Source organism: Phyllostomus hastatus, unplaced genomic scaffold (genome assembly GCF_019186645.2).
Source record: "Phyllostomus hastatus isolate PE091 unplaced genomic scaffold, TTU_PhHast_1.1 phas_contig_16, whole genome shotgun sequence".
In the NCBI taxonomy this organism is placed as follows: Eukaryota; Metazoa; Chordata; class Mammalia; order Chiroptera; family Phyllostomidae; genus Phyllostomus; species Phyllostomus hastatus.
In genome coordinates this window covers 24,451,086-24,466,553 of record NW_025333643.1, presented here as the reverse complement: position 1 = coordinate 24,466,553, position 15,468 = coordinate 24,451,086, and the positions used below count along the sequence as shown (strand labels likewise).

At 36.7% G+C, this 15,468-nt stretch overlaps 1 protein-coding gene and 1 pseudogene across 4 annotated transcripts in view; both read left to right on the top strand.

Annotated features, from left to right (window-relative positions):
• SUCLG2 (succinate-CoA ligase GDP-forming subunit beta) overlaps positions 1-15,468 on the top strand; it is a 277,613-nt gene that overhangs the window by 52,842 nt on the left and 209,303 nt on the right. For all 4 annotated transcript variants that reach the window (XM_045832402.1, XM_045832400.1, XM_045832399.1 and 1 more), the window contains one exon: positions 9,325-9,466. In XM_045832402.1, coding sequence (XP_045688358.1) covers positions 9,325-9,466 — 142 coding nt within the window. The remainder of the gene's footprint in view (positions 1-9,324; positions 9,467-15,468) is intronic.
• Positions 2,414-3,146, top strand: LOC123814311 (annotated as a pseudogene).

Below are 15,468 nucleotides of genomic sequence, written 5' to 3'. Positions count from 1 at the left end.
TGTGGGGGGAAGGGGTGAGGACATCCTATATATCTTTCTAATATTTCCTGGATACTTTGAGTTCTGGACCCCATTCCAAATCCCTACTTGGGGCCCCCCTCTTAGCTGCACCCTGTTTCATTGGTAGGAGTTAAATGCAAGTATATATGCCATCTCAGTTTGTTTTCCTGCTATCTATCAGTAAGTCTTGCCCACTTCTTTTCACAGTATAAAATTAGGGTGATTCTCTACGACATATTTGAGCCAGCACATTCTCCACTAGGAGACAGGCAGGCATTTTGAAATGATGCTGTTCAGTATTTTCTGGGCCTTTTATACATTTATTTTTGCTGTATTTATATGCTAATATTTATCAAGGTTGTATTTTTTTCTTCCTTTTCTTGTTTGCTGTTGGCAGAGCAGAGGTCTGGAGTTAGGGAGTGAAGTCTCTGTGCATTTGTTCTGATTACAGAGAGTTTTACATTTCCTAACTCCTTAGAAAAAATTGGCTGCCTTTCTGCTGAACCTGGGATAAAAAGAACCAGACAGTATTTGTGAGAATCTTAATTCTTTTGACACAGTGAAACCCATCCAGGAATCCCTCTCTCATTCAGAGCTTCCCATTTCTCCCCCGAACCTCTTTTTCAGGGCAACTCTGTACCTTCCTGCAGGGAAATTTGTGTACTGCCTCCTGCTGCTCCTCCTGCAGGTTATTTCCTTACTCAGTGGGCTGGAATGCCATTCACAGTTAAAATCTCACTGGAGTGCATAGACTTTGGAATCAGACATGCCTAAGTTTGAAATGTGGCTCTGCCTCTGACTGGCTCTGTGACTCTCAGTAGGCACTTAGCTTCTCTGAGCCTTAGTTTGCTCATCTTTAAAATGGATCTTGTCCAGTCTCATCCTCATGGGATTGTGGTGAGAATTAAATGAGGTGATACTTGTCAAGTGTAGAGTATAATTTCTGGAACTTCATGGCACTCATACATGTTAGTTAGTGTTCAGTTTGATTCAAAAATATAAGACTTTGTCACGGTACCTTTGAGGAATGGGAAAAATTCCTCTTTCCCTTTTCTGGTTCTTTCTGGCTGGACAGATAAGCAAATCAACAGGAGGCAGATTTACAAAAGAAAATAAAATTTAATCTCATGCAAATGGGAACCTTACACACAGGAGAGATTCATAGATAGAAAGGGGTGTAGAGGTATATAAGACATCCTGAGGTAGGGATGAGGTAAGGTGTCTTGTGGGCTTCAAAAGCTCCTTGCAGGATGATAAGAAGAGCAAGGCCTTCAGTAATTAATACTTTGCCTTGCCCTATAGACAGGTCAAAAGAAGGTAAAAACTTTCATCATATATAACAAAGGGTCAGCACATACATTCCTGCTCTTTCTTTTATGTCTCACATTAGTATTTCTTCCTTTCCTTGAGCTTAGGCTGCTAATCACACACTATGTTGCTTTTATTTATTTGTTTCTTTAACCATGTTTTCTTTCTGAAGGAGGAGTTGATGTGCTGGCATTATCACATTAAGAGCCAAACAGGAAAATACTATTATTTTTTATTATCATTATCACTATTTTCCCTCTTAAAAATAGGATTCCGCTTAATCTCTTTTACAGGGCAACAGTGAAGTGGCTTTTTTATCACAGTGTGTTTTAAGCAGTCAGGCCTTTTATTTTATAATAGTGGTATTGAGATCTGTCTTTTTTTTAAAGACTTTATTTATTTATTTTTAGAGAGGGAAGGGAGTGAGATAGAGAGAGAGAGAGAAACATCAATGTGTGGTTGCCTGGGGTTATGGCCTGCAACCCAGCCATGTACCCTGGCTGGGAATGGAACCTGCGACACTTTGGTTCGCAGCCCGCGCTCAATCCACTGAGCTACACCAGCCAGGGCTGAGATCTGTCTTTTCATCTGCACCAACATGTTTATTTGAAGCCTAGTATTTCTTTGGTAACACGACTAAGGTAGATTTATGGGTGCTAATTTGCATGCAGAATTACATTGGCAAAAACTGAACTATAACAAATATATACCAACTTTTGGCCTTCCATAGCCCACTGAGCAACTGCTTTCCTTGTTTTGCCCATGACAAGATTTTCCTCTGAATTTACAGCTAATTCCTTGTTTGTTTTCCACTGCCTCATTGCTGTTGAGAGCTCAAAAGGAGGTTTAAGAGCCTCTTCCTATGGAACAGCAGGAGTTTATAGGAGGTAGTTCTGTGTGACAGAGAATACAAGCTTTTGTCCCCACCGCCCCCACTTGTACTGCATGTCAAGAACTTGGCTACTTTAAATAAGGGTATAAGCCCTTCATTTTCCAGACAAGTTAATAGAGACTCAAGGCTGTGCAATTATGTTAAAGCCTAGCTTTGTGTATTTCATTTCAGTGTTGTTTTTAAGTAGATTGATTTTCATTACACAAATAATAAATGATCAGTGATTTGATTTTCCAGGTAAAGGTGGTGGAGCATGGTTACAGCTTTTCGTTGACTATGTTCAGCCTGTTTGGTAAACTTGTCCAGATTGAATATGCTTCAGCTGTTGTAGCTGGTGGAGTTTCTTCAGTGGGAATTAATGCTGCAAATGGTGTGGTATTAGCAACAGAGAAGAAACAGAAATCTATTCTGTATGATGAGTGAAGTGTACACAAAGTGGAACCAATTACAAACATGCAGGCTTGGTATATAGTGGTGTGGGCTCAGATTATAGAATGCTTGTGCACTGAGTTCGAAAACTAGTTTGTCAGTATTATCTTGTTTACCAAGAACCTGTTCCCACAGCTCAGCTAGTACAGATAATAGCTTCTGTGATGCAAGAATATACACAGTCAGGTGGTGTCTGTCCATTTGGAATTTTTTACTAATTTGTGGTTGGATGACCATATTTATTTCAGATACATCAGGAGCTTACTTTGCCTGGAAAGCCACAGCAAAGGGAAAGAATTATGTGAATGGGAAAACTTCCCTTGCAAAAAGATACAATGAAGATCTAGAACTTGAAGATGGCATTCATACAGCCATATTAATCCTAAAGGAAAGCTTTGAAGGGCAAATGACAGAAGATAATGTAGAAGTTGGAGTCTGCAATGAAAGTGGGTTTAGGAGACTTACTCCAACTGAAGTTAAACATTACTTAGCTGCCAATAGCATATTAATGAAGTGACTGAAAAATCTGGAATTTCAGATAGTTGCTGAACTTAAACATGTTCAAAGTATGTTTTATTTTATAAACTTTTTGCATACTTATTTCTATGTGATTTAATGGACTGATGTTTTTAAATGACATTAATAGATCATAATAAACTGTTAAATCCAACTTCTAGGTTTTTAGGAGTTAATAAAATTTTTTAAATAGTTAAAAAATAATAAATGATTTTTCCATATTTTTTTAAAAACTATAGATTAGGTTAAATCTTCCTCTGATTACCGTCTTCCTGGCCTGCCTTCCTCAAGTTTTCTGGCATTAAGCTTGATGAACTTCATCTGGACCTTTTTCCTATACATTTAACTTATTCAGGGCTCTATCTTTAAAAGATACAGAATGTTGCTTGGTGTGTGGACATGTTTGTCTGAAGTATACATGTTATTCTGTTTTATGTATTGAAAGAGACTTGATGATTTCTTTTAGTAATGTACCTTGGAGAATGATCAGCATTAGGATGTTCATACTTATCAGGCTAGACTGGCCAATGATGCTATTACAAGTCATTCCCAAGATCTCAGTGGTATACACATCAGAGATTAAACACATCAGAGATATATTTCTCATTTATGCAAACGTGGGTCAGGTGACTCTAAGGCTGTGGTCCTCCATGTGCTAACTCAATAATCCTGGATGATTCAACCCCTTGACTCCACCCTTTCCACTTGTGGTTTCCAGGTCCTTTCAGCTAACAAATCTACGTGGGTGGGTATTGTAGTTGTAGTCTACGTGGGTGGGTATTGTAGTTGTCCTAAAAGCTGTCAAATTGTTTTTGAAGGTGTTTACACTGGTGTTTTATTTGCACAAGTAAATAAAGTATCAGTGTATGAGAAACAGTTCAGTGTACCTTCATAGTGACATTATCAAACCTTCATTCCTTTCGAATGAATGGCTTTTCATTTTTATTTTATTTTCTGTTTTTTTTTTATTACTAGTGAGTTTGTGGCTCTTTCTAATACCCCTTGATGCTGCTTTCTTGAGTGAAGCACTATTGCTGTGGAAACTCAGGCTGAAGACTGTGAGAGCAGAGCCAGTAGGCAGGTGTGGCTCACACATGCTCCCTTTCTAGGATGCCCAGCTCAATGACATTACTTTCTAGACTCCCTTTATTGATTTTTTCCACCTGTGGTGCTATTTCAGTAGTCTCCACACCTCTAATTTTAAAACCATGAGGTCAAAGAGGATTTCTCAATTGTGTCATTTTTTTTCTGTGTAGCTGTCTAATTTCGTGCTTTGATTTTTAGGGGAGAGGGGGTGAATTTTTGCCCTCTCAGTTATTGTATTTTTATCTCTTTCTTCTTTTTGTCCTTTCTTTTATTTTTCATTCTTTTTCTTCTACCTCTGCTTCTTTGCTCCCTTGGCCCTTAAGTCTTTATGCACAGCTTTTCTTTTAAGTTGCATTTTTCCTTTTCCCTTCTAGCTTAGAAATGGTTGCTCTTCCAGAGACATAGAAGGGAGAGGAACTAGAGGTCAGTGTACAAGTCCTAAAGAAACCAAACCCAGGTACCCACCCACCTTGCTGTTTTGAGAACATGATACTGTCCCTAATATGATCACTTTACCAAAATCTGTATGAAAGAGCAAAAGAAAATTGCAATTTGTCCAGTTCCCATCCTGTCTCTCGCTCATTGTAGGATCCTAGGCACATTAAATCCTGTTTTTAGCCTCAGGTTCCTGACTGTGGGAAAAAAAAGGAGGTTGGACCCCAATAGTCTTTATGTACCTTGGAATCTGAATGTATGAGTCATTTTCCTGCCTGGAAAACTGCACAGAGCAGTGTCCCAGTGTCACCAGTGTTGCCTTCATAAGTGGGCTACCTCCATTTCCTTTGTTCCTCTGTCTTGAAGGGGTGCCTACAGGCTCTGTAGAGCATCAGGTCTTTTAATAGACTTTAACAGGAAAGACAAGTGGTTGTCAAGATGTTAGAGCCAATGGAAAGTAAACAAGAGGTCTCCTCTGTCAGCCCAAGCAATGGAAGGACACACCATTATGAGGCCAGGGCCAGCTGATGGGTGCAGGAGGCATGGTGGGAGAGATGGTGGGACTGGAATTATGGAAGAAAGTGTTGTCTGGAGGGACCTGGAACTTCAGAGGAAATGGAGTCACTGCCAGAGTTTATGCTCAACTCAGAAAGAGGAAGATAAAGCCTGTCCAGTCCCTGAGTAGAGCCTCAAGTTTAGGTAGAATCTGGATGGAAAAGAGCATAGTGGGAGCTGCAGGCAAATAACTGGCAGAAACTGTTGAAAGGCCCTGCATCAGATGATCTTTAAACTCCCTTCCATTGCTTCCATTCCAGAGTGCATGTGTTTTTTGAGCAAGGCCTGACTTCTGTAGTTGAGATACTAGTTTTGCATTTTGATAGGTAACTTTCTTTTTAAGAATTGAAAAAAAATGACTTCTATCATTTTAGTGTCTTAGGACAGCACCTATTCATATGTCCCTCCCAAAGTCTGGAGCAGTTACACTTTTTGTTACACGTGTTGGGTCAGCGTTTCATGAGGGTTATATTCCTGGTAGGCATTTGAAGATAGGAACATGATTTTACTCTTTCCAATCTTTATTACTAGGGGGCCTCTGGGATTTTGAAGCTGGAATTCAAATACAGGGAGCCAGCAATATTACATAGTTATCAATACTGTTGATTAGAGAAGCTGATCGACAGCCTCCTGTGATCTTGGGCCACCCATTCAGCCTGTCTTTCCTAATTTGTAAGATGGTTTTATAGTTAGTACAGGCAAGTTCTCCAGAGAGGCTATGTTCTGCAACAATAAGAAATAATCCCCAGAATCTAATTGTCTAAAAGTTTACAAAGGTATATTTTTCACTTCACATTCATTGTGAGTCATCTGGGGACATGTCAGTCCTCACATTGGCCCCTGGCTGGTACATCTGCTGCCACATTGAATACTGCCATTCCTCTGGTCAGGAGAGTGCGGAGTTCTGTGGGTGGGAGGGTTGGGTTGGTTAATTACATGTTGGCCCAGGTGTGTCACATACCATATGGATTTATAACTTACCCATGTTTTGCTGCGTATAATGTGCAATTTTTTGCCCAAATTTTTGAGGGAAGATAAGGTTGTGCATTATACAGGGGTACAATGATCACATAATCCCATATATAATGCCCACAAAAACATGGGGTGCATTATATGCAGCAAACTATGGTATCAGCCAGAGCTAGTTACAGGCCTCATCTAACTTCAGCTAAGGCTAGAAAATGCCTGGAAGAAGGAAGGTTAGGGATGTTTGTTGGTTTGCCCTAATGACAGCTGTTGAGAATGATAAAATGCTTGACTTCTCATGATTGTTTTGATTGTTCCATACATGAGTGTTTAGCATGATGCCTAGTGTATGGTAAGTGCTCAGTCAGTAGAATTGTTCTCATTATTGTTATTACTATTCAGCATTTGATTACATTTCCACATACTTTACACCATCCATTTGCTTAGCATGTGTCTCTCTTCTTTTTTCTTCCTCCTGAAAATGCAAAAGTAGACTTAAGTTTTTCCTCTCTAGATATGTCACAAATTCTTAATGAATGAAGTTGAGTTAATGAAGTTTTAGACCCAGTCAGTGACCCTATTCTTTCAAGTTTAGGGTTGACAGACACAGGTAGTTATTAATCACTTTATGGGGTTATTGCTTGGAATCAGCAATGGCTTTAGAACCATGTTCACTGTGTTAGTTTTCAATTTAAGTGCAACCGACTTTAAGCAGGCTTTTATTTGGGTCAATGCAGAAACAGTCAATATGTATTATATGTCTGTGAAGCTGGTCTCTGGATCAATTGCAATTAGTTTGCAGCAGATTGCATTAAAATATCCAGAATTAATACAGTGAGTGTTCTGATGAAAAAGAATTGACTATGACCACACTGTGGCTGTTTTTAGTCTTTCTCAAATGTTCTTTACAAACCATATTTTTTCTTCTTCTGTCAACTGCTTTAAATTGGCATGTTAACATAGACTTAATCTATTGATCCTTCCCCATTTGTCTTTAAAAAATGTCCCAGAATATGGCACATATCTAAGGTATAAACTTTTTATTTTTTAGGGAGCTTTTACTAAACACCTAATACTTCAGTTTTCCTTGGTATGTTATGTGATGTGCTATTAAGAATATTGGGACAGTGAACAAGTTCATTTTTGAAATTTTGTGTTTTTTAAAATTATTAATGTTTCATTAAGACTTCTAAAAAGTTTAGAATTAAGATTAACAAATCACATCCAGTTATACAATATCGAGTACATTATGTGACAATTGCTTACCTGGCAATTTATTTTTATCCCAGTGTATTTATTTCTAAAGAAGTGCAGGCAATTTCAATATTAAAAACATCATTTCCAATATTAATAAGGATAGAACAGAGACATATCTTTAGATTTAATCATGTCAGAATTTGAATTTTTTAAAAGTGTGTGTAAATTATGTTTATTTCAGGTCTGAAGGACTTTTTATTTATTTATGTATTTTTTTGTTTAAAGATTTTATTTATTTATTTTTAGAGAGGGAAGGGAGGGAGATGGAGAGAGAGAGAGAGAGAAACATCAATGTGTGGTTGCTGGGGGTCATGGCCTGCAACCTGGGCATGTACCCTGACTGGGAATCGAACCTGTGACACTTTGGTTCGCAGCCCGCGCTCAATCCCCTGAGCTACACCAGCCAGGCCTGGGACTTTTTCTTTTTAGAGAAAGTCAGTTTCTGGGAATGAAAAGTTATTTGAATAATGGGACAAAAGGCCAGAAGGCAGGGTTTATTCATTTGTATATCTAACTGGTATTTTTTGAGTATCTTCATATGCCAAGCACCATCACATTTTTTATAAAGACACAAAGACGATGCCTACACACTCTGTCCCCTTGAGTAGAACCCCGTAAAATTGCAAGGCTCTGGAGCCTCTTTGGAACGCCTGTTGTCCAAAAGAGCTCCATGCATCATAGCTTGGAGATTTCAGAATAAAATGTAATTTTAAAATAAAGACACAGAGGTGCTGAAAGTTCATGATCCCATCTGGTAAAGCCCTGTGGACCTCAGTTGATAGTCTTTGTGCTTCTGCCTTGGACATCCACTGAGGCTCTTGACAGAAACCACAAGGAGTGTGTCAGGAGGTCTTCTACCACCAGGGCTGTGATCAGTTGTGATTGATGTTATGGTGTCTTTGTGCATGAGGGGCATTGTCATCCTAGCTCCTGTGAGCAGTGGATCCTCTGCATCATGACTCATGGGTGGAACTGAGTTTAAACTAAGTATATTTATTTTTTCCTGTTTTTTTTTCTTCTTTTAAACATTGGATTTACAAATTTGATAGGGAATGCTGTTGATCTTACTAGAGAAAATGCAAAGAATCTATTTGTTTATGTTATTCTGTCCTTTGATTATCTTCTCTCTGCATAGATAAAACTAATTAATACATAGCAAGGTGACTTTCATACACCAGTTTCAGTTTTTAGGAACTAGTTTAATTAATGGTGACACTTTCAGGTTACTGAACTTAGCTTTGGTGTGTGAAAGATAATCTCATTAAACATATAATAATTATACCTAGACTCCATTAAAAACTATGGTAAAAAAATGGATTAGTCTGTGGTCCATTGACCTCAAAATGTTAAAAAAATTTTCCTGAGCTGCCTTACAATGATTAACAATGTTCATAAAGGTAATGAAATAATGCTGTGATTTTTTTTTTTGTCTGGGGTGAGGATGGTGGAGGCGTATGCTATGTAATAGAGTCCTTATTGTTGTTAAAAATAACTTTTTATTTTAAAATACAGACTTACAGAGAGCTGTAAAAATAGTGCAAGAGTACTTTGTATACTTCTAGCCTCCCCTCACTTTGACATCTTAAATAGTTTTTATACAGTCAAAACCAGGAGATCAAGATAGGTACATTACTGTTAACTAGATGCAGATCTTACTGTTTTCATAGTTTCTTAAATGTTGCATGCATTTATATATGTAGTTATCTTAACATTTTGATTAGAAAAACAAGTATGAAGAATTTATATGCATTTTTTCTTTCATCTAAAATCTGTGTTGCTGATTGCCATTTGAGGGTATCTATAATAAGACTGGCCATATAGGTTGACTGTTATTTCTCTGGTTATTAATGTGTTCTTACCTCTCTCCCCAATTTCTCTAGGCAGTTCAATTAACTTCCAGACGGTGGCTGAACCTTCAGGAATACCAGAGCAAGAAACTGATGGCTGACAATGGAGTGAAAGTTCAAAGATTCTTTGTAGTGGACACTGCAAATGAGGCTCTGGAGGCTGCTAAGAAACTAAGTAAGCATACACATACAGGTGAAGTACATTGGCCCGAATCAGTGAATTCACAGGCAGCTGTTTCTCACCAGTAAAATTGCATTGTTGTGGGTTATACTAACAGTGACAGATACCGCAGAGAACTTTTCTTCTTTGAGGTATCTGTCCAAAAAGCCCAATTAGGTAAACTATTTTTTTATAGGAGAGAGCAGCATATGGGCTGTTATTCTATGGTAATTTTCCTCAGTTTTTGTTAACACTTCACCCAGTTCTCTTATCTGTGGTTTAGTGGCTCAGAGAAATTTGGTTGAAGGATATGGAGTGTCAAAGAGAAGCCAATAGCAGGGTAGTCAGGGAAGGTACTTGGTGTCCTTTTTTAAATCTTTTAGAACATGGAGAAAGTTCCCCTTGAGTGACTGTGCAGATAAAATGGAAGGACATGTATTTCAAAGTCAAGGTGACTTTGGTTCAGTGTTTTGCCATCTCATTTACTAGCTCCAACTTTACATCAGTGCCTCAGCTTCCTTATCTATAAATCAAGGCTAATGTATATATCTTCCAGTACTGTTGTATTTCTTTAAGGAAGACTGCATTGATTCATGGTAGAGAATCTAACCAGTGTATCAGAGAATCAGATCCTACTGTCTGTTTTTCAGTGGACTTTCCTTCTGGTGGCATCCAGACTTTCTTATTGTTGGTCTGGAGTAGCACTGTCTGGTAGAAACATCAGTACAATGTGAGCTACATAAATAATTTTAAATTTTCTGAGTGCCCTTAAGAAAACTAAAAATAAATGGGTGAAATTAATTTTAATAATATACTATGTTTACCTCAGTATATTCAAAATAGGATTTTAATGTAATTAACATAAAATAATTATCAATGAGATGTTTTACGTTCTTTTTTGGTTCTAATCTTCACAAATGCAGTTTGTACTTTACAGCTCCAGCACATCTCATTTCACACCAGCCACATGTCATGTGCTTGGGCAGACACATGGCTGATGGTCCCTATATTGGACAGCTCAGGTCTGGACACGAGAAGATTTTGCATGTGCATGTTCTGCCTGCAGCTTTGGAAAGCAGGTGTTGCCTATGAAAAGTGAAGAATAGAGCATCTGCTAACTGGCCTTGCCCAGGACTCAGCCAAATTGGAGAGTGTGAGGTAGAGGCAGGCTTCCTATCCCAATTTTCTCATTTTCTGTGATCTTTTAAAAGGAAGCAGTGAGGCGCTTTAGCTGTTTGCTGTTCTTCTTTTCTCTCCCTTTCAAAATTCCTTCAGATGCTTATACACCATATCCTTTCTGTGTTATGTCATTTGAAATGTATATTTATTCTTTCCTGCAATAAGTATTTATTTTGGACCATGTATTAGGCACCATGGATATAGCTGTGGAAGATAAACAATCCCTCTTTCTCCTCAGAAGTTACATTATGGAAAAAAATTAATTTGTAATTTTTGGATGCTAAATGTAGAAATTGAGAGCAACTGATATATACACTTTTAATTTTATTTTTCAGTTAGAGTTTATATTTAGTATTATTTGGTATCAGTTTTAGGTGAGAGAGCCAATATTTTAAGAAATGAAAATTGGTTTCATTTTCAAAACTATCAAAAATTTTTTATGGTGAAAAAATTCAGTAAAATTAGCCCTAAACTTGGATAAGTGCTCCTCAGTAAACTGATTATAGATTCAGTAAAGATTAGTATTCGAACCTTTTTACATGAAAGGATCATTTTTGTTTTATACTCCTGTGCTTTGGGAATTAGGTAATGAGAGCAAAGAAATGTAAAGTTCATGTTGGTTTCGGTCTTCATTTTCCCCATTATTTTCTTAAATGTGCTGACATATTAGTGTTCCAGGTCCAAGGGTCCTTCTTAAGGGAATTCTGCTAGAGTTGATCAGCCCCCTCAGGCACAGTTGGGAGGACTTCTTTTTTAGATTTTCATGGGGCTTTGGACTTAATGAACTCATTGGCTTCTTAGTCATGAATTTGTTTTATAAGCATTTATTTAGCCACTTCTTTGTGGTTGGGGATTGTATACAGTGCCTGTAAGACAGAAAATTGTACTCTGGAGGAATTAGCAAGGTGGTATTTATATGCTGGGCCCAGGGTGAAGGGAGGGAAGAGACAATGAAGCAAGTTTAAGTAAATGAAAAATAAAATTAAAAAATGAAAATAAACTTTTGAAAAATCCACTTTGATATTTGAGGACTGTTTTTAAGGAAAATCAAACTGGATAAAAGTTTGAGAATGGTGTGGCTTGCCACATCCCTGTGACAGTTCTTTATATGGCATAGCCGTGGGAGGGCCTCTCTGTGGTATTGATTAGAGCTAAAAGGGAATTAAAAGAATGAATCCAAGGACCTCATTTGGTGAATGCATGAGTAATCCTTCTCTTACTCAGTGAGCATTTACTGTAGAGGAAAGGTGTTCTCTGGCTTTTGTTGTTGGATGGACAATTTTGATCAGAGGGGAAATTTATAGTATTGGACCATCTCTTCTTCCAATGAACTGAGGTGCTAGTAAATATTATATAAAAGGAAGTGTGCATGTCACTGAGATTGCCTGGAGAAAGCAAAATAAGAATTTGGCAAAACTCCATAGTTTTTACATTTTTGTCACTACAAGATTGATAAGAACCAAGAACACAGTTGCAGTTTTATCAAATAGATTTGAGGTTAAGGTTAAAATTTAATGTATGCGGATAACACATATATCTTTCTGATTGTCCTTAAAATGGGACCTCTATTTTATAATTATGGTATTTTAATGAAAAAAATTACATAGAAGGATAATAATGACTAACATGCAGTAAGTGCTCTGTAAGATTTTATTGCTATCATCATCATCATTATCTGCAGCAGCAGCAGCATATAATTTCAGGGGCTTTGCTGATGTCAGGATTCAAATTCATAGGCAAATTGGAGGTATGTAATAATCAGAATCTTATTGCTCATATGATAGGGTTCATGTTTTAATTCAGAAAGTTTATAAATGATTTACATGTATGTGCTTTTTTTTCTACTTCATATTTGGATGTAGTTTTAAAATAACATGACATTTAATAAAATATTTTGAAAATAGATGTCGATGTTAGGCATGCCTATGATTTCCAGGAATCTCTGTGTGGGTCTACAGATCTCTTTCTTTGTGTCTGAACCCACATTCCTGTATTCCTAATATCACAAGATCTCTACCTGCACATTCTCTGTTGGCCACCCATTTATGAGTATCTCCATCTCTTTTGGCTCAAATGGCACTGGTTGTCTCTGGTTGCTCTAAACCCGCTCTTCCTCTATGTCCCTCTGCTTACCCAACTGTGAGATATTTCTAGGTCATCTCAAATGCCTCTCATGTCTGTCATATTCAATCATTTACCAAATCCTGCGATTGGTATTGTAGCATTGTTATTTTGCAAAGCAAGGAAATAAACAATATAAGGTTAAAAACTTGCCAAGTTTCTACAGCTAATAATTGATGAAGATGGGATTTCTTCCCAGCCCGATTAGATTTAATCTCCTCCCCAAGCATTTTTCCTCTTTGCTAACTTGATGATGATGTTCTTGGGAGATTTTTATGTGTGAGTCATCATTTTTCAGATGGAAAGTATATATTAATAAAATTAGAAGGTTGAATTAAAACTAGAAGTGGCAGGTTCTGTGGAGCAATTTATAGAAATTGTGTGATCTGCAGATATTTTCTTAATGATTCATTTTGTTGTATCTTTTTAGGCAATAGAATATTTTGCTATATAGTTATGAAAAACTTGTTAATTTGAGCATTTGTTTAAAATGGGTAATGCATATGTTTTGTTTCTCAAACACAATTCAGAATGATAAGAGACTGAGTGAGAGCCTTATTTTCTTGCACAGAAAATGGACTTATTTCTGATTGAGAGAGTTAATTTAGCTTGGTGAATTAAGTTTTTAATATGTGGGTAATAGTCATTTCTATAACAGTTTGAATGAGCTACCTTTTGTAATCACACTTAAAATAAGGAATTATTTTTCTTGCCTACAATTTTCTCAGGAGGTTTATTAATTACATGTGTTCTCCTCTGTAGGTTAACTTTAATGTATAAAATCAACACATAATTATAGAATACCCACTGTGTGCATGTATGCATAACTAAACTTGATGTTGCCTTTCAATTCTCTTTAAAGATGAATGAAGGATTGTGTCTCTCACATAATTCTAAATGCCTGCCTTAAGAGTATTTGCATTAAGCACATATGAAACTTTATTAGGACCTCCACTTTTTAGTTTTTGGAATTGCCACAATTTGTTAATTATTCCATTATGTTGCTATGAACTCTGAACATTTGATTAAGCAAGAAGATTGTATTTCAAAAGTTCAGTTTTATTTTTTGCCAGGAAAGAAATTGAAATATGAGTGGAGAAATTAATATTCTCTGAGCTAATGACCTGCATTTTAAAATGGAGATAAGCTTTTATTGAACTTGCTTACCTTTAGATTACTTTTAGCTACAACATGATTTTATTTGTCAATATGATAGCTGATTATATATATATAATATATATATATATAATATATATAATATATATTATAAAATATATATATATATTATATATATATTATATATATATTATATATATATATATATAATCACATCCTAAAGCCCAGCAAATTACTGAAACCATTAAGGAATTGTATTTTATATGAAAAGAGAACTACCCGTTGACTGTTGATTGACATGTACTATTAATCCCGAGACAATAAATGCATCACGAGCCTCCTTGATTTTTGTGGCTTTGTCATACCAAATTGCATGGTAAGGATCTTGCCAAAAGATCTTATATCCTTTCTGTTGAGACAATGGTCATTATTGTCTTGTAATGACAGGCAAGGATAACATTGGGTTCTGCATATTAAATCTTCATTTCACCACTGCATCGGATGCCTGTTATTTTGAATCTGGAGTCAGGAATGCAAAGAAGCAAGGGTCAGGAAAACACAGGCCATCAGAGGTTGCAGAGGTTGCATTATCAGAAATAATGGTGATGTGCCCTCCTCATGGTGGTGTCTGTGGTGAGATCTGGCTCTTCCTGGCTGCTGCTGGCCCCTTTGTTGCTTCCCATTGTTTTAGCCTCATTTTCCCACCTCCTTGATGATTATGTGAACCTCCCAATATCTTTTTGTAATTTACTTGATATTTATTTCAGCTAGAGTCAATTTCAGTTGCTTATTGCTGACAACCCTGACTCACTCAGACAGAAACTGTTATCATAAGTAAGATAGTAAACGCTGAGACATAGTAAATGCTCAATAAATATTATTGTTATTCAGAAAATTTTCATTTACTAATGTTTACTTAGAAATTCTCCTTAAAGAAACACCTGAATTGACATTAAAGATATTCCCAAAATGTATGAAGAGGTTCTCATTTCCTGTTGTATGTCTTTTTGCAAAGAAGTACCCCTTTTATATAATGTTCTTTTCTCTTCTTCCTGAGTCTGCAAATACAAGCAAGTTTCTCTGGTTGTCATCTTAGAATTTTTCTGTGTTAGAATATCTTTTCCCTAATTGTCTCATGTTTACAGATAGAAGCAGCAGGATAGCTATATAGTGAAGGGTGAGATCAAGGCAGGCTGTGGGCAGGAAGGCTTCGAATGTAGCTTCCGATCAGCTTCCTTAGGAACAAATAACAGTGCATTGAAAGTCAGTGCATCAATTTGGATTTTGACAGTCTAATAACACAAGGATTAATTCATCTTTTCACACTTTAACCAATAAAAATACTAGTAGTGGCTTTTAACCTTTGGTCTCCGGCCATGTGCCTGGCATGTGCTAAACATTTTGTGAGTGTGATCTCTAGTCATCCTCATTTAAATTAAAAGGGAGGCTTTTCTTTGAGAACTGGTTCTGAATATCACGAGATCTCTGCCTGCATATGACTGTATAGCCAAGTAACTGATATACTTTTACTTTTGTCTTTTCAGTGTATATCGTTAATGGAGATATTTATTAATTTGTTTTTTAAAGCTTCCTTATTGTGA